Source organism: Trichosurus vulpecula, chromosome 8 (assembly GCF_011100635.1).
Source record: "Trichosurus vulpecula isolate mTriVul1 chromosome 8, mTriVul1.pri, whole genome shotgun sequence".
Lineage (NCBI taxonomy): Eukaryota > Metazoa > Chordata > Mammalia > Diprotodontia > Phalangeridae > Trichosurus > Trichosurus vulpecula.
This window is the reverse complement of record NC_050580.1, coordinates 199,026,630-199,051,188: the sequence shown is the minus strand read 5'-3', so window position 1 is coordinate 199,051,188 and position 24,559 is coordinate 199,026,630. Positions and strand designations below refer to the sequence as shown.

The following is a 24,559-nucleotide window of genomic DNA, read 5'->3' as shown; positions in this document are numbered from 1 at the left end:
TCCTCCTTAATCCAGATTTACAAAGCCCCTGAAATCTACCCAGACTCACTCTTGGGGAGGCAGTCTGTGGATCCTAGCCTAAAGAGAATATAGTTTCCAATACAGCATTTTTTATTTTGAGCAACTGTTTTTATGTTATTTTTCATATAACAAATGATTTCAAAATATTTATTGAATCCTTCAGTGGAAATTTTATTTACTTTTTCTGGCCACTCCTCCCTATTTCAGCTAACAGGATGGAGTCTTATTACAGCAAAAAATCCTTCATCTTTCAAAAAGAAACCAGGCTTTATATTTTATTATTTTAAAATCTGATGAAGCAAACAACATCCTCAACAACTTATTCCTTGGGGAAGGTTTCTAATTGTAGGCCTGAATGAAAATTGGCCAAAACAACATTTTGCCTCCAGGGAAAATGCCAGAAATGAGAATTTAAGGTAACACATTAAGAATTTATTTTTTGATTTGGAAATGATATAACAATAAAATTCTTCATATTGTGTTTCCATAAAATGAAAGTGTTTGTTTATCTTGAGCAGATCTCTTTATTTCTTTAGGATGTCATAATCAATTTCCCTAAAATCTATTTGGACATTTAAAAATGTGTGTGTGTTGCCTACACTCATCATGGAAGGAAATGCTAAATTTCAGTTAGAGGTTAGTGAAAATGAAGATGTAATTTCCCCCCTCTACTCCAAGATTTCAATATTCAGTTAGAAAACAGCAAAAGATGATGCATTTAGAACCCAGCTACATGATATTTTAGAATTACAGTGGGACTTCATATTTTTTTTTGATCGAGACTAGACATTAACTGGACGTTTGTTAAATCTGTCAAGCATCTATCATTTCCTTGGTGTACCCCAAAACACAGGTCACTAGCTACCTGTAACTCACAGCCTTAGAGTGCTCTGAGGCTCAGAGACTGTTAAGCAACTTGCCTATAGTCACAGCTATTAAATGTCAGTGGGGAAATTTGAACACAGATCTTCTTGATTCCAAATCCTGTACTTTATCCACTATACCTTGTTACCAGATAAACTAACAATACTGATTAACAAGTCAGATAAGTAAGGTCTCAAAGGGGAACTCAGCAGAGGATCTGATAAGTGTATCCCCCAAAAGCTTAGGACACAGAGACCTGAGAGTATTAGCAAAATTGGAGCTAGGTGATGCTACTCGAATGAAAGCAAGCATTTACTAATTAAAATGACATATGGATATACTACCAGACATTTAATGTGGTAATCTCACAAACCAAGTAAACAAAGGAACCCATGAGATTTATGGCTGAAAACCAATGGGTTTGGAAGGTGAGGAAGGAGGAAGTTACACAGGGAGAGGCTTGAATGTCAACGGGCATAAGAGAAGAAAAAGCAAAGAATTCAGCATCATGGAGAAGGGAAGAACTCTTCCCTCCTCAGGAGCTCTTTACCATCTAGTTAAGATTTATTTTATTTTATTTTTTATGTAGTTAATATTTAACTAGAGATAATACTCTGGTCTTAAAAAAAAAAAAGAAATCTATTTTCCATACTTGGGGCAGGTATAACCCATTTCCCAAAAGGTACCAAACATTGAACAAGTACTAAACCCGTATAGCAACATGTGGAACAGAGAGGAGAATACAGGAGCTCACACTGGAATATGGAATTTTCAAAGTCTAATTCTCCTTCCTCCACACCCTTTTTCTTTACAACATTAGAGGAGAAGTAAAATCATGAAAGGGAGAGTGACACTGAACTTGCAGACAAGTAAATTTAAAAGTTATAAGTTTAAAAAAATCTTAAAATGTTTTGTTGCTGTTCTCTTTTCCTTTGTGTTTACCTTTCCTTGCTGTTTCCTTTGTGAGTACCAAGGCTGGGTGAGTTTTGGCTCTAGGGATTAGCAAAGAACTGATGTTTAACTGTTGTGAAATAAGGTAGGATCAGGGGAAGTTTAAGTGGCACATGCCTCTATTATTGTAAAGTAACAATAAATTAACACATATTCACAGTTACTTAAGTCTGAGTAAGATTTTAGTGTATGCAAACTTTTAGTGCTTTTCTATGGATATAGCTAAATTATTAAAACAATAAAGCCTTCTGATCTTAAATTATTTTATTAGAAATTTTTTTTTCACACAAATAAAACAAGACCTGAATGAAGTCAACTGACCAATCCTTTAGTTTATGAAAATACTCTTGGGGCAGCTAGGTGGAGCAGTGTGTGGAGCCCCAGCCCTGGAGTCAGGAGGACCTGAGTTCAAATCCAGCCTCAGACACCTGACACACTTACTAGCTGTGTGACCTTGAGCAAGTCATTTAACCCCAATTGCCTTGCCTTCCCCCCTGAAAAAGAAAAAAGAAAAAAAAAGAAATATGCTTTAGCTTTTCACAAGACTTAAAATACTTTAAAATCATAATATAGTCTTAAGAACAAATAGATAAAAACCAGTTTATCTGAGATATTTAAAAATAAAATGTAGCTTATGCTTTTCAGTAACACTTTAGTCAAAGATGACAACTTAAAAATATTTATGTGTTACCTCTTCAAAAAGAGAAACGATGTTCATGGTTAAACAATCAAATATGTAACAAAGGCAACTCTCTAAGACTCTAATTTGGCAGAGAAGGTGCTAATCTACTTTAGGAGAAGAAATGTCCTTACCAGAGAGTTCCCTATACAGTGAAATCAGAGGTCCAATTCCTAACCACTGGTTACTAAAAAATAAAACCATAAATCAATATGAAGACAGCAACAGGGTTTATTAAAAAGGATATATCTACAGAAAATAATAAAAAGAAACAAAATGAGATATTATATTTTTTATCCAGTTACTATTTGTCTACCTAGGGGGTGACTATATTTTCCATTTAGTCAAACATGAAGATTTAAGGAAATGCTCTACTATATAGTAACTAATTATTTTTGTGTATAATTACTAAATACAATACTGAGACAAGGCAAAGTAGGCAACCATAAATACCTGGGGGTAAGAGTGGGAAAGAGAAGGATCAAATAAGGGATATTTTTAAATATTATTTTTTATAAATTCACATATTTGTAAGGACAAAATTCAGCTCTCCAAAGTATATTAGGTATTTATTTTGTGATGTCAAGTTGTAAGTGTGAAGGCTCATGAGGAACTCACAAATGCTCTCTCCCAGCTCTGATGAATACATGTGCTTTTCATATAACATTTTGCAAAAAACTAGCATGTATATTTTTAAAATACCAAAGACAGAAATCTGTTGAAAAGCAGAGAAAATTAGAATAATTGTACAAGATAAGGATTTGAAATCTAGAAAAGTAATTATCACTAAAACAACAAACTCATAAAGGCTAACACTCTAAAAATGCTATTGTAAAATAAAATCCCAAGGATTTAAATCAAGTCAACAAGCATTCATTAAGTGCTTACTATGGGCAGGCACAGCTGCTAGGTGAAGAGTCAGGAAGCCTCATCTTGACCTGAGTTCAAATCTGGCCTCAGATACTTACTAGCTGTGTGAACTCAACCCTGTTTGCCTCAGTTCCTCATCTGTGAAACGAGCTAGAGAAGGAAATGGCAAACCACTCTAGTATTTTTGCCAAGAAAATGCCAAAATAGGGTCACAATGAGTCAGACACCACAGAAACGCTGAACAACAACAACAAATGGGCAGGCGTTGTGCTAAGTGCTGGGGATACAAAGACAGGCAAAAACACTCCTTGCCCTCAAAGAGCTTACATTCTAATGGAGAATATAACATACAAACAAAACTATGTACATACAAGACATATCCAGGGTAAATTGAAGGTAATTTTAGAGAGAAGTTACTAGCACTGGAAAGAACTAGGAAAGGCTTCCTGCAGAAAGTAGCATTTGAGCTAAATTGAAGGAAAACATAAAACTATATTTTCGAAGAATTCTTTAATTTTTTTTACCTTTTCAAGTAGGTAAAAATTCACCAGCTTACCAAAATGTGGCTCTCTTGACTTCAAGAAACAGTTAAAATAACTGAAAGCAATATGAAAAAACTAATCTAAAATATGCACCAGTACACTAGACTCTACTGACATTTCACCTTTTTCTGTTAAGTTTCACCATCTTTTCAGTTAATGCTACACTGAACTGAATATAGGTAAAGCTTTTTTCTCAAATCTGGCCTGAATAAAATTTGAGAGCAGTCTGCATTTGATTTTTTTTCCCAGTGAATACCTCCATTTTTTCCTTTCAAAGAGATCTCATTGTTGGGGCACAGATTATATTTGAAATAATATGATAAAGAGCTGGAAAGAACCTCAGTTACCATTTCATCTACCTTCCTTATTTTACAGATAAGAAAAGTCAGGGTCAGTGACTTTTAAGTCACTTGTCCAAGGTCACACATATAGCAAGTGGCAGAGCAGGGATGTGAATCCAGGTCCTAGGATTCTAAATTCAAAACTTTTAAAAAAAGTATTTCATGCTGCCTCCACATTAGAAGAGGCTGTGTCCAAAGTGGAATGCATAGCTCAGAGGAAGACTTACTATGGATATTAAAATGCTATTTGTTGAAGATAACAATGAAGGATAAAGCTTCCAATTTGTGAACACACTAATTAATAAAGAAATGCAGTTAAGAATGATAAATGATGGTAACAAATTGATTCTTACTTTGTTTCATCTTATGGAAGTCACCAACTCTATCCTTTGAAGCCTGCTTTAATATGTCTGTCTGAATTTTGTGTTCATTTTCATTCTCCAAGTTTGGGCCAGGAATTAAATGCTGTAGAGGATTGGGAGGGATCTGCTTCAAAGTGTCAGGGTTTCCATTGTGGCTAACATGCAAATCTGTAGCATAAAAACATCAAGTTAATTTCATATTTTGAAAAAGTCCACCATTTCACAACAACTAAATGAATCAGAAGAACTAAGAGAACTTGACCTCTTGAAGTTGGGCACCAATGTGGCTCTCTCCTCCTGGCCCTGTTCCTAGCTTCTGGACTTCATAAACGTACTTCTTGCCTCATCTTGGAACTTCCCTGGGAGCCTGCAGCCCTGTGGCTTCTTGGTCCTGAAATATCCAACCACTTCTGTGGTCTTTTCAACCTGGAATCTGTCTGTAAGACCTTTATCCTTGTCCCATAAGTGAATTACTGCTGGCCTTCATTTCCCTCCAGGCTGCCCTCATAACTATTTCCCATTCCCCACAATCACCCCCTCCCTGCCACCCAGCTATTCAGCTTCCTTTTGTGTGTTGTCTTCTCATCAGAATGTAAGCTCTCAAAGGGCAAAGCCTGTCTCTTTCTGTTTGCTTGTATTTGTATCTTCAGTGCTTAGCTCAGAGCATAGCACATAGTGAGGGCTAATAAATGCTTGTTTCTTTCCTTCCTTTTTACCATTTTATCATTTCGTAAGTTACCCCTAGCTAGAAATATGCTTTCAGATATTCAGTATTGGTATGCTATTCATTGCCAAGTGTACATCCGTAGTACTGATTACCCAAATTCTCTCTAAAACCAACAGATTAACATGGTAGAGTTATCTTTTCCTCTAAAAAACACTTTCTACAACTGTTGGCAATCAACATCTAAATTTTAATTTACTCATTGCTAGCCATCCTTACTTGAAACATGACTTGGCCATGAAAGTGAATAAACCTAACTGATCTAGAAGAGATGAGTCATACTCATTGCATATTAGAACCATACTCTGAGATGCTAATAGTACACAATAATAACAAATACTTTTGTGTGTATGATGTGGGTATGGTATCTCATATGGCCATTCTGACTAAGCGGTTTCAAATAGATTACAATATTGTATATAGGACAAACATGTAAAGCTCTTTCCAATAAATCTATCGAAACTATATGAATGGTGTTCATCAGTAATCAGGCAAGGCCGTAAAAGTCCATTCATTAGTCACTTCCTAATGTCCTCATTCTTGGTAATTATCAGAGAGCAAAGATACTTTAGTATAGGGTTTCTTAACCTTTCTTTGTATCATGGACTCCTCTGGCAGTCTAGTGAAGCTTTGGTTGTTACCTATACTCATAATTGAAAAAAATTAAAAACTTCAGTTAGAGGTTAGTAAAAACAAAGATGTAATCTTCTTTTCCCTAATTCAGGGATTCCATGAAATCTAAGGAGTATATGGAGCCCAAGTTAAGTATTCACAGAAAAGAATGTACAATAGAAATGGAAAGAATGAATAAAGAGGTCATTAATTTTTTAAAAACAATTTTAAGAGAGACTGTTAAGTTTTTGGTGTTCTGTGGGCAAAAGCAAGGTGCAAAAGTATTTTATGAATCTATGACCATAAATATCTTTTGTACTTTGTTAGTATACAGTAATGGCCATGACACTATGCTAGGTTTTATTTAAAAATTACTTTAAATTAAAACACTATCATTCTCTGACTCATCAGTGATCATGCCTTTGTTTTTGAGATCCAGGGCCTTTCAACTAAGGCATCAGTAATGCGCAAAAGTATGCTTCACACAATCTGATGAAGTTGTATAGTAAGTGGTAAAGTAGATGCTCTTTCAAAACTGAATTTGATAAACTGAATAAATATTCAGTCTTCTGATTTGCAAAACAACCAAGGATACTCTTGTAAGTAAAATCCACTTTGAAAATAACCCATGTGAATATGGGTATTCCTCATGTCTTCATTCTTCTTTAAAATAGTGGTTCCAAATGAGTAAAGAAGACAAGTTTTACACACCCCAAAAATATATTGTAAATGTATTACTATTTAGTCTAGTCAGGATGTATTTAGTATTCAAGTAATTTTAACCCAATTTTCAGATCGGGTTCAGATTATGCTTCCAAACATAAAATAATATTTACATTAATTGAAAAGGTAACCTAATGTGTCCAGTGCTAAAAATCAGAGAAATGTATATCCTTTAAGAGAACAGTTAAATATCCACGCCTTTAATCTATTATTGCCATTAGCTGATATTCATTTAAAAATCCTAACAGAAGATGGGAAAATGTAAATGCTACCTGACAGTGTACTTTATAAAACTGTCTACATTTACTAGTTCTCAAAAAAAAAAAAGCTGCTTACATTATAGTTTTAAAACTGGTCATGAAATATAATTATAAGAGTAAAAGTTCATACCTGGTGCCATATTTGGGGGATGAGGCTCTCCAGTTGGAGGATGTACATTTTCTTGACGGCTTTCATGCTGAGAAACTGAAGTAAGGGGCTTCTTTAAAGCTAAAGAAAACAAATAGACAAAAACTTGATTTTATCAAACAACCAGATACGTATCTACTGCAGAAGCATTATGTTCTCAGCATTATGCCATGAGGTTTGTTCTCATTTTTAAATTTTTGAAATTTGATATATTTATTTTGACATAATAGGCACTTTCCAACAAAACACTGAAACATCACATGTCCCCAAGTACCTTCTTCTAAACAATCAATCAACTGTTAACTGAAAAGGAAGCATGCATTTAATTCTCACAATACTATACATTATTGTTAGCACTATAGTACTATACTGTAATAGGCAGTACTATAGTAATTATTTATGGAGTTTTTGTTATTTTACCATTCTGACTTTACTTACATTATTGTACTTGTTATATATATTCTTATTTGTCCTAATTTTACAAAGCTTACAGATGAAATATTTGAAATGACAAAAACTTGGATATTCACGAACTCATTCATTATATCATCTGCCACATATTAGAGTAATCAACAAAAGTAAGTGTTTAATCACAGTGTTCCCTAGAGATCAACATGAACAATATAAGCTGAACTCAAAATCTATAAACTAACTAAGCAGCTGTGTTGGTAAGCAAAATAGGCTCCTTAGCACTTAGTTCAACAAGTGCCCTTGAATAGTTTGGCTTTTGTTCCCTTTGAGTAATTCATTGAGCCTTACTAGGTGCTAAGCCCCAGGCCCAACCGCTATTAGGTGTAAAACCTTAGTGGGTGTGGATTGGCAACTAAGGTGGGGCCCAAGGTGGGGCTAACTCCAGGGAGGGCCTAGTTTACATGTCTGGGAGAGCAGAGGCTCTTAGACCACGGTGGGTTTAAGTCCGCCTCTTTGTGACGATTCTCGGTCACCTGGGTGAGTCGCACTGTGCTTTGTACATAGTAGCTGCTTAATAAATGCTTTCTCGTTCGTTCATTCATTCATTCATTCATTCACTGTTAGGAGAAAAGTTTGGACATTATAGTTTCTTAGCATTTACTAAATTTTTAAAACAGACTTCCAAAAACTAGGTCTGTGATATCAGAAGGATTACATTCATTGTAATAAGGTTGCTTACAAAATTGCTAAGTTTAATAAGCATCATTTGATAGTAGAAACATTGTTACAACCTGGAACTAATGATATGTTCAAAATATGTTTAGCAAAAAATAAGCAAAGCACTTTTGGGTCGTTCCACTTGCAGATAGCATAGAGAGGGAAATTAGAAATATATCTGAAGACTCTTTCAATATATTAATTTAGAAACTAAGATATTTCTATTCTTTAGTGTAAGTAGATGCAGCTACAGATGTAGTTAAATATTTGTTACCTTATACATGCTTGATATTAAGAATGATGTTAGGGAAGATTTCTTCCCCTGAAAACTTACTGATACAATGTCACCATGATGATAGAGAAATTTTCAATATAATCAGCAGATTTTTAAAATTAAAATGATACAATTTGGGAGAACTGTAATGGATTTTTCACTGAAGGAGGTCAGTTGATATCAGGGCAATCCAGCAATCAACAAGCATTTATTAAGTAACTAATATTTGTAAAGCACTATGTTAGGTGCTCTTGACACAAAGACAAATGAAAGAGTTCCTGCTCTTATAGAGTTTACATTCTACTGGGGGACAAAACACACACACACACAGACACACACACGTACACAACACATATATATGTACATATACATAATGAATATGAAATAGTTTAGGGAGGCTGACTTGCAGATTACGAAATTATAATGAGATGTATAATGAGGCTGGAAAGGTAGATAAGAACTGGGTTGTAAAGGGCTTTCAAAGTCAAACGAGGAAGTTTATGTTTTATTCTAGAGGCAATAGGGAGGTAATAGAGTTTATCAAGTAGGGGGAGTGCCAAGGTCAGATATATGATTAAGAAAAATCACTTTAGGGAGATATATGGAAGATGATTTGAAGTGGGGAGAAGCTTAAGGCAGGGAGACCAATATGAAGGCCACTGCAACAACTCAGGAGAGAGGATGACGGCCTGAACCAAGGTGGGGGATTTATGAGTAGTGAGGAAAGGAAAGATATGACAGATATTGAAGAAGTAGAAATGCAGGTCTGTAAGCAGCAGTTTAAAATGTGGGCACACATTGTGGACATATTACATGCTTCACATATATGGAGCTTCATGCAGGTTTTTACATTGTTACAAGAGAAACCAACTTTGTAAAAAACAGCTTATGAAAAGGAAGGCTCTTTGCAAAATTGCATGACCATATAGGGACAGAGCACTTCTAAGTTATAGTACAACAAGCTAGATTTCTCATGCCAAAAAACTTCAAAGGATTTTTGAGTTTAAAAAGAAATTGACATTTTTCTAAGTGTTAATAACAAAGAGAAGCAAATTTATTTTGTAACCAAAATTTCCTTCTGAAATTTATGTAGTTGGTGAATTTTTTTAGAAAATGTAGTATTCTAAATAAATCAATCCATGATTCTCAAGTTCATGCTGTTATTCAGAGAGATTAAGCAATTGTAATTACAAAATATTTTCAAATTATAAAAATATTTGCACCTCAAATGAAATATAAGTAAAGATTTTGTTAATAATAACTTGATGCATCTAGAATAGCAATAAGGAACATACTTGCCATGAACCAATATGACACATATGGTATTACTTTATCTCAGCAAGAATAATTAACAGACATCTTACGACAGTATTATGAAAGAAGCATTTGAACCTGAAAACCTTAAAGGTGTTTGCTTACAAGTGAATAAAAGTTCTCTGCGTTATCAAACAAAGGGATACAAATTTTACTAATGTTCGTAATATCTTTAGGTGAAATGACATTTTTCCACTGCAGCTATTCTGATGACAAAATGACAACCTCAATGAATAGTTTAAAAAGAATTATGAGATAAGTGACTAGCAATATGGAAGATTAATTGTTTTCTATAAACACCTTCAACCTCAAAAATACAAAATTATGAACCAGATGTAGAGTGATTACAGCTAAATTTGCAAAATAAGAAGACAGACTCCACCCTTGCCAGGTAGGGTAAAAACCTAATGAATAACTACAAGAGAACTTAAATACATAGAAATTTCACTTAGCACACTTCCCTCGGCAGCCTCCATGTGGCAGCGACCACAAGCATTTCAGACCTCAGGTAGGGACTTTCTGGACATGTGAGGTTGATTCTGTCCAACCATCCTCCCCAGACACACATTCCCCATCCTCCAAGTAAACACAGATTTTGCCCAGCCATATAAAGATACGGAAGAAAGTGGAATAGGAATCAAATGGATTGAAAATGTACCGATGTAGTAGTTGGGTCAGGCTTGATAGAAATGGGGCTAGGAAGCTAACAGGACTGGCTTGCTTCCCCCCTAGGTTACTCAGAGCAAGGACATAGGCAACCACCATTTTATCTCTCAACGACAGAAAGTATGAAGGCAACCCTACAATCCAGTCTTAGAAATCTATGCACTAGTAAACCAAATGGGACAGACCAGAGAGTGAGTGATAGAGAATATAAGAAAGAGCCTGAAAGACCACAGATATCAAGAGAAAAGGCTTCAATAAAAGTCCAGCATAAACTTAGAAAAATCCAGAAAGAATCCTAAAAAGAGCAACAATGAGTAAAATTGCAAACATAAATTAAAGTGTACTGTACTGAGCAAATATAAGAGCCTGATAAAAGAATCCTATGGGGTCACCCAATATCATGAAAAAACAAGTAACTTTTGAATAAGTTACAAAAGAAATAAAATTCATAAAACAAGAAATCAGGAATAAATTTCTGTCACAAGTTAGAGCTTTCAATGTAGAAAATGGAGCTCTTAGAGCAGAATTTGAATACACAATTAGCAGAGTAGAAAAAAAAGAATCCTTTGGAAACTTTTAGAAAGAGAAGATGCTATGAGAGAGAACAACAGATTTAAAACACAGAAATACTTAAGCGGAGGAAAGTTTGGCCGAAAAGAGAAACAAAAGGCAACAATGATAAAACATATGAATTCAGAGATAACTTAAAGATCACAAGACTCCCAGAAGAACAACATGACAAATAAAAAAAACTTGCATATCATATCTCAGCAAACAATACAGAGAAAGCTGTCCAGAATTCCTAAATATACATAACAAAGAACCAACTGAGAAAATCCACACATTTCCACCAGGAAAGCTATACATTACAAACTTCAATATGCCTAGTATTTAAATTTAGTAATTTCAATGACAACAACTTTTATAAGTAGTCAAAAGAAAGACTTCCCAATATGAAGGAAAAGAAATTTGAACACCACAAGACTATTCTGCATTTGTGAAAAATTGCAGCAAGGGATGGTACAGTATATTCTGAGAAGCAATGGAGTTTAAGCTGCAGCCTGAAACAATGTACCCTGAAAATCTCAGCTTAATTAATCATCAATGAAAAAAAGATGCATATTCAACAAAAAGGAGAGCTCCATGCCTCCCATCCAGCCACGAGCAGAAAGTTAGTCTTGCAAAAACACCAAACAACAGAAGTACAAGAAAGATAAATAAACATATTTACTAATTATCTGACACAGAATTACATGAACACTAGCGATAGAGACAAGAGAAAGAAGTTAAAGGCATAATAAATGAGGAGGAAAAAACTATTCCTATTTACTAATAACATGATGGTTAACTTAGAAAATCCTAGAGAATCCACAAAGAAAGTAATAACTTGAGACATTTAACAAGCTTCACTAAAGTAGCAGGATACAAAATAAACCCACAAAAATCAACAGCACTTCTATATAGTAACAACAAAATTCAGGAAAGAAAAACAGAAAAAGAAATCCTATTAAAAATAACTACAAAATACACAAAAGATCTGGGAGTCAACTTACTAAGACATATCCAAGACTTGTACAGATACAGTTATATGATGCTAAAGGAATAAATAACAACTTAAATAGTTTGGAAGGATGTTATTCAGTGCTCATGGTAGAGCTGTGCCACTATAATTTGGAAGAATAAGAGGTCCAGAAACTAAAGGGAAATCATGGGAGTGAAGGGAGGAACAACACTTTTACATTTCAAATTATACCATAAGGAAATAATCATGAAACTATTTGGTTAAATAGCTTGGTTAAAATTTGGTTAAAAAATAGAAAAGAAGATCTTTGGAAAGTACTAGAGAAGGAAGAATTAGAAACAATTCCATAACCTAGTATCTTAGAAACTGAGAACAAGTCACTTGGGGGAACATTTACTTATTTGACAAAATTGCTAGGAAAACTCAAAAGCAGCTTGTTAGAGATTGGGTGTAGACCAACACTTTCACAATATACTACAACAAGCTGAAAGTGGTTATATATCCTAGATATTATGAGTCATGTCATATAAAAAAAATTAGAAAAGAACCAGATCACCAATCGCAGCTATGGCTAGGGGGAGAATTCTTTACCAAACAAGGGATACAGATGATCTCAAAAGATAAAACAGATAATTTCAATTACATTAAATTGAAATGCTGTTGCTCTTAACAGTCATTCAGTGAAAATTTATTAAGCACCCACTATGTCCCAGATACTGCACCAAACGCTGGAGAGAAAAAAAAAAGGCAAGAGCCTCTGCTCTCAAGAATCACACAGTCTAAAGTGGGAGACAACATGAATGAATGAATGAATGAATGAATGAATGAAGCAAGCATGGATCAATCACTGTTCAAAGCACTGTGATAGGCACTGAAAAGACAGAGGAAAGTAGGAGAGTTCCTCCTCTCAGGGAATGCACATTCTAATGCAGGAAGTTTTCATGGAAAGTTTTCAGCTGCAAGTCTGATGGGAAAGTTGTATGGTACTTACAGTACAGTGGGCAAAGCAGATATCAATGCCTCTTCTTTAATGTCATTCTGACTGAAAAAATCATGTCAATATCTAATGTAGAACCATTTGATGGTATCAAGAACTCTGGTGGCAAGAACTTTCCTCTCTGGCTCTTCAGCAGCTATGACTGCAGCATCTCTAAGAGCAGGTGTCAGGCTGCTCCTCCACAGGTGTTGCTTCCCAGAATGATGACTGAACTGGGCTGGAAGCATTTCTCTGTTGTGGATGATGCAGGTCCCCAGATGACAATAGATATTGTTTGAATCATTTGCAGATATGAATACTGATAGGGTATGTGACTTTGACCTAAGTCTATAAGAGGATGGTAAAAGCTTGTAAACTGCTCAGATGTTAGTCAGTAGAACTAAACACATGTAAGTAGAAAAACCTGCTAATGGTTATAGCTACTCAAAAAATAATGGTGATATTTACAGATGGTTCCTGAGGCATGTCTGTGAACTGACATCCTTTCAACCCTGGAGTTCCAAATGCACAAAAAAGAGAACAGAACCATCTATAGCCCTAATCTCCCCTACCCCACCATCCTCAGGAGATATACTGATATGGTAGTTCAATATTCTACTTTTGACCCATGTATGCCAAGAAATATGATATTACCACAGGATCAGAGCTTTAAGAAAGGATGAATTTAGAGGTCATCTAGTCTAACTCCTTCATTCTGCAGAAAGAAAAACTGAGGTGTAGAGCAGTAAATTCATTTGGCTAAAAATCACATAGGTAGTAAACGGCTGAGCCAATAATCAAATCTAGGTCCTTAATGCTAAAAATGTAGTTCTCTTTTCACCGCACCATGCTGCTTTCTTTAAAAGTCTGAACTGTGTAACAATATGCCATTAGATATTTGTATATTTTTTCATCATCATTTAAAAAATAATATTACTGAGATAAAGGGTATACACGGTTTAACAACTTGCAGATTACAGTTCCAAAACATTTTCCAGACTAGCTGGAGGAAGTCAATTTTGTTTTTAGTGGAAAATATTATGAAGAAAAAGCTTATTTTGCATGAATTGATTTCTATAATATACTCTCCTGGAAGAATATTTTAAATCTAAATTTACAGACTGTAATGTTTTTTATAATAGGCATTTGTCAAGATGTCAAAGACCTGTGATTTTAATGTTATGGGAACTGCCTCCTCTGAATGCAGATCACAATACATTATAAATTATGTCTCAGTTACCTGAGGCATAAGATTTTTTAAAATATTTAATGTTATTTATTGTTTTCAGACCTGTGACTTTACTGCTGTAGGGAGCTTCCCAATGAAACAACTTCCTCCACAATTTGCTGTGTAGAGAGGTGCCTAGTGTACTAAGAAGTTATGTGACTTGGCCAGAATCACAAAAATATCAGAAACGGACTATGAACCTAGGCTGTAGTGATGCTAAGATTGGCTTTCCATCCATTCTACCATACTGCTTCTCTAAATTGTAACAAACCAACAGGATGATATTTTAGTACTTTGTAGAGAACGGTAGATACATACTACTTTCCTTCTTTACAAGTACTCTATTCTTTATAGAAAGAATCTTTAAAACAGTGATTAACCAAATTATTACTTTAAAAACAAATCTACCACATTTTATCTCCCTTGATTCCTCTCCTCCCCCATCAAGAGAAGCATAAATAATATACCTTCCTTCTATATAAACTTGCCTTTCTCACTAATAGGAAGAATCAATGTCCCCTTTTTAGTTATTCTAGTTTTAATCTTTGATTTTATGATCTGCCTTTCCACTCTCTACTCTCTCCCCCTTGGAGATTGCATCTACTAAAGTGGCTTCAACTCAATTTAAATTTCTTTAGCTCCCAATAGACTGATTTCAAAATTTTGGTTACAAACTCCATTTTAAAATCTATGCTGGGCTCTTTTCTAAAGGTCACCACTAGGGGGAGTTTTTACCCATGCTATGAATTTCATTACTTCTCTCGAATGGGCACTCACACCATAAGAATGGAGTTTCCAAATAAGAAATTGTGCTAACATATATACTTCCAAATTCCAAGGATATCTAAAATAGCATCTAAGTGAGTACTATGGGGCTGTAAGTATTACTGGAAGCAGTCACAAAATTATACTGAGCCAGAAGATTATAAATTCATGTTCTCTAGCCACAGGTGTGACTTCTGCTTCTGAGCAAACCTTTCATTCAGCTCTAACAAAAAACCTCTAACAATCTCCAAAGCAACTGTTCCAAGTCTTTTCCTCTTTTCTGAAATCCCCAGATCCACTGATGGTCACTCCCACACAAACAAATGACCTTCCTCGTTTTTTACTGACAAGAACAAAGCCATACAACACTCATTTATGTAATGTTCTTCTTCAAAACTTCTGTGACTACATACAATTTTTCCTTCTCTACTTTTTTTTTTGGAAGAAAACCAACACCACCAACTGGCCCTTCATTCCATATCCATAGGAGGTAGAGTAGGCTGAATGTTGACCCTAGAAGCCAGAAGACCAGCATTCCAATCTTGGCTTATACTTTACTATTTATATGGCTTCAGGCAAGTTATTTCAGAGAGGAGTGATCTTTCTAAATGGCTTCTGAGGCTTTTTCCATAGCTCCAGATCTATGATCCTACCTCTCCAGTAACTGCACCACTTTCAATCTGTCCTGCTACTGGCTTCTTTTTGTTTACATATAAATATAGTCAGGTTTCCCCAATTTAAAACATTCCTTCCGTCAATTGTTTTACTCTACTTGAGTTATATTACATCTCTCTCCTCTCTTTGAGTGAGAGCTTTCTTGAAAAAAATATTCACTCCTTGATAATCCCTTGCAATCTGGCTTCCACCCCCATCAATGTGCTTATACTGAAGTCACCTTCTAATTGCCAAATACAATGGCTTTTTTCAGTCCATATCCTTTTTTTTTTTTAAACTCATTTGCAGCAGGAATATCTTCTTCTTCATAAGACTATTTCATTGGCTGTTGGGATACTAGATACTCCTGGTTTTCCTGCTACTTCCAAATTATTCCTCTGCTTTCCTTAGCAGTCCTTCTTCTCTCTTTAGCATCCCTTTCCAAAAACTCTATCCTTTAGCTGTCTGCCCCCTCATCTGATTCTATGATCAGTACACTTCCCACTTTATTCTCTCCCAGCTAATGCCTGTGCATTCAACTAAACTTGTATTTCTATATCTGAAACTGTATGCTCTGAGCTCTAGACCTGTATTTTCAACTGCTACCCGAATGTTATGCCAACAGCTCAAATCAGTATCTCAAAACCAAAGTCACTATTTACTTCAAATTAGTTTTTTTTTCCCTAGGGGAAAATCTAGTTTTCCCTCTTTCCTGTTATAATGGTACCACTATTTTGCCAGTTACCTGTACCACTCAATATTTCTTGAATTAGTTCCCTTCTTTCCATTCCCATGCTACCACTTTCTCTAGTCTACACCCTCATTAACACTCATGTTGCCTAGCCTCCCAACCAGCTTCTGTTCTTCCAACCTTCCCACTAATCCATTTTCATGCTACTGTCTGATTAATATCCCTAATGAATAGATATAATTAAGAGACTCCACTCTGCTCTAACCGTGCAATGACTCACTATTGAGTATGAAGTACAAACTCCTTAGCCTGACATTCAAAATCCTCCTATCTCTGCCTCCTAGCTTCCTCCTTCAAGTCCCAGTTAAATTTCTACCTTCTACAAGAAGCCCTTCCTGATCTTAATGCTAGTGTCTTTCCTCTGTTGTTTATTTTCAGTTTATCCTTTATATAGCTTGTCTGTACATAGTTGCTTGCATATTTTCTCCCCCACTAGACTCCTTGAGATCAGAGACTGTCTTTTACCTTTCTTTGTATCCTCAGCATTTAGCATAATGCTTGGCACATAATGAGCATTTAATATTTATTGACTGGCTGACCCTACTCCCTTTCATAAAACCTATATTAACATTGCCTGATTACTCTTTCTAGAACTTAAGCTATACTTTGTGTTTTCTTGTCTTTGCATTTCTTATTCCTTCAGCGTCCCCCCAGTACCTCACCTGCATGTATTCCTTTTGAAATCTATCTTCGTTCCATATTTTAAGTCCTAGCTCAGGTGTCAAGTGTTTTCCAAGAAGCCTCTGTTTTTCCTTCCAGTTGGAAATGATTTTTCCTGAGTTTTCACATAGCATCCCATATTTCTCTTATGTCCCTATCATATTCTATTCTGCACTGCAGTTATTCTATAATTATTAGCGACTGAAAATTTATCTTGTTCTAATTTGTAGCACAGCTAGCTATTTGTGAATAGGTATTGTCTTCCCCATAAGCTACTTAAGGGTAGTAGCTGACTCCTATTTAGTTTCTGTATCTCTCACTAGTATATAGTTGGCACTTAATAATAAAAAATGCTTACTGAGTTAACTTGACTTGATGAATTAACATTCTGAACAGAAAAGTAGACCTATTTTAAGGGTCCTATAAAACGAGAGTGAATAGTTCCAATTCTACAAAGAAATCGGAAGCAGAGAAAATAGTAGATTCTGCCAATTATAAGCATACACATGAATTATCCCTCAACTCTCTTAAGGTTACAGTTTAAAATAGTCCGGATCTATTTTGTCACATTTTTTGCGGGACTGGTCCAAACTACAATAGTAAGGTCAAGCTGGTTGAAGAAATCTTAAACAAAGACTCTCCAATAAACAGTTAAGAAGTGTGCCATGCATACCTAATGCTAGGAAGATTCCACTTCTGAGTCCTGAGTGAGACCCCAGGCTTGAACCATGGGGTCATAATTTTTAACCATTTTGGACTCTGTAAATATGCTATATTGCTAAGAATATATATTTGCTATAGGACTATTAACTACTGTTCCTTGTTACCATTCCAAGAGAGATAGAAGGAATACAGTTATCAGAAAAGGAAATGGTTTCTGGGCAGTAAATGTGCTTTATAACTCCATAAGACAAATAAGTAGCATTTACACCTTAACTTTCTCTTTCTTCAATATCTGAGGAACCACAAAATAAAAGAATTAAATGTAGGAACTATATGAACACAATTACAAAACACTCCACACAAATGAAGTCAGATCTAAACAACTGGAAAAATAGTAATTGCTCATGGGTAGGCTGAGCCAATATAATAAAGATGAAAACTCTATCTAAATTAATTTACTTATTTAGTGCCCTGCCAATAAAACTACCAAAAATTATTTTATAGAGCTAGAAAAAATCATGACAATCATGCAAATCACAACAAAAGGTCAAGAACATCAAGGGAATTAATGAAAACAAATGTGAAGAAAGGTGGCCTAGCTGTACCAGATCTCAAATTGTATTATAAAGCAGTAATCATCAAAACTATATGGTATTGGCTAAGATATAAAGTGGTAGATCGATGAAATAGATTAAGAACACCAAGACTCAGTAGTAAATGACCATAGTAATCTAGTGTTTGATAAACCCAAAGACTTCTGCTTTGGGGACAAGAACTCATTACTTGACAAAAACTTCTTGGAAAACTAGAAAACAGTAAGGTAGAAACTAGACCAGCATCTTACATCATATACCAAGATGAGATCAAAATGGGTACATGATTTAAACATGAAGGGTGATACCACAAACAAATTAGGAGAGCAAGGAATAATTTACCTGTCAGGTCTATGGAGAAGGGAAGAATGTATGACCAAACAAGATAGAGTGCATTACCAGATGTAAAATGGACGATTTTAATTATACTAAATTTAAAATTTTTTGCACAAACAAAACCAATGCAACCAAGACTGGTAGAAAAGGAGAAAGCTAGGAAATAACTTTTATAGCAAGTGTCTCTAATAAAGACTTCATTTCTCAAATATATAGAGAACTGATTTAAACTTACAAGAATATGAGTCATTCCCCAATTGATAAATTGTCAAAGGGTATGAACGGGCAATTTTCAGACAAAGAAATAAAAAGCTATCTATAATCATAAGGAAAAATGCTCTAAATCACTATTGATTAGAGTAATGCAAATTAAAACAACTCTGAGATACCATCTCCCATTTATCAGATTGGCTAATATGACAGAATAGAAAAATAACAAATTTTGGAGATGTGGGAAAATTGGGATACTAATGCACTGTTGGTGGAGTTGTGAACTGGTGGACTATTCTGGAGAGCAATTTGGAACTTTGCTCAAAGGACTATAAAACTATGCATACCCTTTGATCCAGTAATACTACTACTAGGTCTGTATTCCAGAGAGATTTAAAAAAGGGGGGCAGGGAATAGGATCTATTTATATAAAAATATCTGTAATGGCTCTTTTTGTAGTGGCAAAGAATGGGAAATTCAGGGGATCCTCATCAATTGGGGAATGGGTGAACAAGTTGTGGTATATGATTGTAATGGAATATTACTGTGCTATAAGAAATGATAAGCAGGCTAATTTAAGAAAAACCTGGAAAGACTTATATGAACTCATGCAAAGTAAAGTGAGCAGAACCAGGAGGACATTGTGTACAGTAAAAACAATACTGTATGATGATCAACTGTGAATGATTTGGTTATTCTCAGCAATACAATGATCCAAGACAAATCCAAAGATTCATGATGAAAAATGCTAACTGCCTCCAGAGAAATAACTGATGGAATCTGAATGCAGATCAAAGCAAACTATTTTTCACTTTCTGTATTTTTTTTTGTGTGTGTTTTTTTTTTTTTGGTTTGGGTCTATGTCTTCATTCACAACATGACTAATATGGTAATGCTCTGTGGGAGTGAATATGTATAAACTATATCAAATTACTTACTGTCTTAGGGAGGGGGGAGGTAAGGGAGGAAGAGAAAAAATTTGGAACTCAAAATTTTTTTTAAATGAATGCTTATATATATATATATATAGTGGGAATCCTTCCTCTATCTGGTTGCTGTACTATATCTCCTCTAGCATACTGGTAAACATTTTTGGTGAGCATACATATCCCTGTTTGATGCCTGACCTAATGTTTGTCATCAAAGAGGCTCATCAAACAACATTATTTCTGTTGTTTATATCTTCCAACGGATCCTGAGTGATCTTGTCCTACGTATATCTTATTGTAAAAGAGCCTAAATGACCATTTTTTGTTCTACCGAGTTGAACGCTTTTATGTTATCAACAAACAATAAGCACAACAATCCTATATGCTCTGCATCTTTCAGTCAATTGTGAAATTATAAAGATGTGATTTTGGATATTGTTTGAAAAAAATCTGCTTTTCTCTACTAATACCATTAAGAATGCTGTGAGTGTGTGAGTGTGTGTGAGTGTGTGTGTGTGTGTGTGTGTGTGTGTGTGTGTGTGTGAAAAACACCTTCATTCATTCGTGTCAATAAATATTTATTAAATGGCTACTTTGTGCCAGGCACTGTGCTAAGCACTAGGAAAACAAATTCAAAAAGATACAGTCTCTGCCCTCAGGGAGCTTGCCGTGGAATGGCTTCTGAAAAGCTGAAGGAAGGTAGAAGTACCTGACCAGAGCGGGGCACGATGGAGGCCAGTGCAAAGAGTGCAGCAAATGTGAAATAAAGAGATGGCTGGCCTAGAAGACCTCTTTAAATGGAGGCTTTGAGAGAAGTTCTTTGTTCTGCCCTCCAGCCTTCCAATCTGAGGGGCAGAAGGTACTGATGAGGTGTGAGTACTAAGGCGGAAGCAATCTTGCAGGATGCTGAGTTTCCAAATGATGAATTTCTTGGGAATATGATAGAATCCAGTCCAAAGGAGAACAGCAAATGGGAAAATCATAAAGATTTTGTATAAATGGGAGAATAGGCACATATATCCCAGAAACTGTTTATGTTTCCTTGATGACTTTTTTGGTATATGCTTAAGAACAACTCACCCACAAACTGAGAAACCCTCATTAGAATTAAAGCAAGTAGAAGTGAGTAGGGTGGTTATTTACCAATTTTGCCATATTGAAATGATAGTCCATGGACTAATAACGTTTGAAAGCCACCGGTACAGAACAGTTTTTGAAATGTGGCCAAAGCAAAATTCGTAACTCTCCTACTCTAATTTCATCTTTATCCTAACTCTGTGTGACTTCATAGATTTCTGCTGAAAATTTTTGGCATATGTGTAGATAAATTGCATTTAGCAATAATATAGGTGAATGATAGCATGCTGGTGAGAACTAATTTGAAAAATTTATGATTTCAGGATAGACAAGAAAATTTCAAGTTAAAAAAAAATCTAAGAACAGATGTCATGGTCCATATAGAAATATAAAAGAATATAATAAATTATAATGTACAATAATATAAGGCAACAATAATAAAAATATAACAAATATAAAAAATATCATGACATACTAATGATTTACGTGACCCTTTTAAAAAATAGGATTAGGCCCTTGGGAAAATACCAGCATAAAAGCAAATGAATGAAAAGCATTTATTTCTATGTGCCAGGCAATACTTTAAAGCTGAGGATACAAGTATTAAAAAGAAAAGATAGAGATCACAAAAACGGGAAAAGGACCCACATGTACAAAAATATTTATAGAAGCTCTTTTTGTGGTAGCAAAGAAGTGGAAATTGAGGGGATGTCTATCAATTAAGGAATGGCTGAATAAGCTGTGGTATATGAATGTAATGGAATACTACTTCGCTATAAGAAATGATGAGCAGACAGACTTCAGAAAAACCCGGAAAGACTTGTATGAACTGATGCAGCGTAAAACGAGGTGAACCGGGAGAACATTGTACACAGTAACAGCCACATTGTGCAATGACTGACCTGGACAGACTTAGTCTTTCTCAGCAATGCAAGGATCTAAGACAACTCCAAAAGACTAATAATGGAAAATGCTATCTACATCCAGAGAAAGAACTTTGAAGTCTGGATGCATATGGAAGTATATTATTTTTTCTCCTTGTCGTTTGTTGCTTTGTTTCGTTTCTTCTTTCTTGTGGTTGCTCCTATTAGTTCTAACTTTTCCTTACATCATGACTAATGTGAAAATATGTTTAATATGAATGTATAAGTAAAGCCTATATCAGATTGCATGCTGTCTTGGGAGGGGGGGAGGCTAGGGTGGGGGAGAAAATTCAAAACTCAAAATCTTATGGAAGTGAATGTTAAAAACTAAAAATAAATAAATTATTTAAAAAAACAAAAAAGAAAAGAGTTTGTAACCCGAAGGAGCTTACATTCTAAAAGGGGAAGATAAATATAAATGAGTGATGAGAAGGGAGAAGTGGTTTGTTCTGAAAGGTAGAAAAGGCAGTGGCAGGCAGATGGTGAGTTGGCTTGGCTGGATTGGATGTGAAGAAAGTGCAGTCTGGTGTCTACAGTCAGCAGATGGAATAGGCTAAGTGGGCTTGTTTGCATACATTAAGTTACCAATTACCTGGGTTACGGACCCAAGTGTACAAGCTCCAAAGATAAGTGGATTGGCATCCCCTGGGAACCTGGACCTAGGGAATATGCCACTAGTGAAGCAATTAAGTAATACAACGGATACAGCACTGGGCCTAGACTCAAGAAGATGTGAGCTCAAATCTGGCCTCAGACACTTGTTAGCTGAGTGACCCCTGGCAAGTCATTTAACCTCTATTTGCCTCACTTTCCTCAACTGCAAAATGGGGGTAATGATGGCACCTGCCTCGCAGGGTTGTTGTGAAGATCAAATGAGATACTATTTTAAAGTGCTTACCACAGTGCCCAGCACATAGTGAGCATTATATAAATGCTTATTCCCTCCACTTTCTTTCTCCAGTAAACACAATTAGCCTGCAGTTTTTAATGGCAAACCTGAAAGGGTTTCATTTAATTAAAAAAATAAAACACTAAACAGGAACAAGGCAAAGAATACTAGCCAATAGAAAATGCCAATCCATTAATCGGTAACAAGTGAGCATCTATAATGCACTTGGCACTGTGCTGTAGGGAGTCAGGGGTATAAAAGTACATGATGGGAGGGTGGGGGGGGGTATAAAAATATATAGCCTGGTCTTTGCCCTTAAATATGTCTTCAAACTTAACCATTAGTGAAACTGGTCTCTTCACTGTCATTCAAATAAGCACTGCTCATTTTGCCTCTTTCCTTTTTCCCATGTTACTTCCCTTTGCTGGAATGCAACACTTCCCATACTTCTCTCTACTTATCAAGTCCTATCTATCAAAGCCCCAGTAAAGTTTCCCTCCTTTACGGAACTTTCATTCACTGTTTACACTAATTTTCTTCTTTCTTTGAAGTTCTATACTGCTTTAGATAACACTCATTTTGATATTTACTCAAATGTTATGTTTCATATGTACCTGGCTTGTCTTCCCAATGACAGTAAACTTCTCAAAGGAAAGAACCAAGCCTTATTTTTCTTTTGTAGCCCCAAAGGCTTTCAACAAATATTCATCAAATGAAGCTGAAAAACTATTCAATTGTTCAGTTAGAGTCAGAAACTACTTCGTGGTATTATCTGGAATGAATTAAGTTCCAGTTTTGTGGCATGCAATGTGAATTTTGAGTAAGTTACGAAACAGATATGAAAACACTCTAGAAAGTCAGGCACTAGAATTGCTGATTATGACCAGCCAATCCTCAGCCTTGGATCACTTTAACCACTTGTTGCCTTTGTTCCTACACCTGTGTTGCTGAATAAAGGTAGAGAAAATTACACGATCATTCTGACTGGATCCAGTACAAATTTATGTTGCCTAACCTCAACTGGGCCCTCACTGTTGCTAGGCAATTCTACTCCTCCTTCCTTATCAACTCACTATCTCACTCTCCACAATGGCTCTTCCAAAACTTTCATCCCTCTCAAAACTTCCCATTGCTCCCCCTCCCCCAACCCCTAAGATGAGAATTTTCCCTCATATTTTTTTTTAATTTAAATTTATTTATTTAACATATTTGGTTTTCAGCATTGATTTTCACAACAGTTTGAATTACAAATTTTCTCCCCATTTCTACCCTCCCCCCCACTCCAAGATGGCATATATTCTGGTTGCCCTGTTCCCCAGTCAGCCCTCCCCTCTATCACTCCCCCTCCCCTCTCATCCCCTTTTCCCTTCCTTTCTTGTAGGGCAAGATAAATTTCTACACCCCATTGCCTGTGTATCTTATTTTTTAGTTGCATGCCAAAAACTTTTTTTTTTTGAACATCTGATTTTAAAACTTTGAGTTCCAAATTCTCTCCCCTCTTCCCTTCCCACCCACCCTCCCTAAGAAGTCGAGCAATTCAACCTAGGCCACACATGTATCATTATGTATAACCCTTCCACAATACTCATGTTGTGAAAGGCTAACTACATTTTGCTCCTTCCCAACCCATCCTGCTTTATTGAATTTTCTCCCTTGACCCTGTCAACTTTCCAAAGTGTTTGTTTTGATTGCCTCCACCCCCATCTGCCCTCCCCTCCATCATCCCCCCCCCCTTTTATTTATTTTTTTATCTTCCTCCCTCTTCTTTCCTGTGGGGTAAGATACCCAACTGAGTATGTATGGTATTCCCCCTCAGGCCAAATCTGATGAGAGCAAGGTTCACTCATTCCCCCCTCACCTGCCCTCTCCCATCCTCCCACAGAACTGCTTCCTCTTGCCACCTT

The 24,559-nt window shown here is 35.7% G+C and overlaps 1 protein-coding gene across 2 annotated transcripts in view; it reads right to left on the bottom strand.

The window, feature by feature from the left end:
- The window catches only part of GOLM2 (golgi membrane protein 2), a 91,852-nt gene that overhangs the window by 17,192 nt on the left and 50,101 nt on the right, over positions 1-24,559 (bottom strand). For both annotated transcript variants that reach the window (XM_036736406.1, XM_036736407.1), the window contains exons 7-8: positions 7,080-7,178; positions 4,622-4,798 (exon numbers count right to left, since the gene is read on the bottom strand). In XM_036736406.1, the coding sequence (XP_036592301.1) occupies positions 4,622-4,798; positions 7,080-7,178 (276 nt within the window). The remainder of the gene's footprint in view (positions 1-4,621; positions 4,799-7,079; positions 7,179-24,559) is intronic.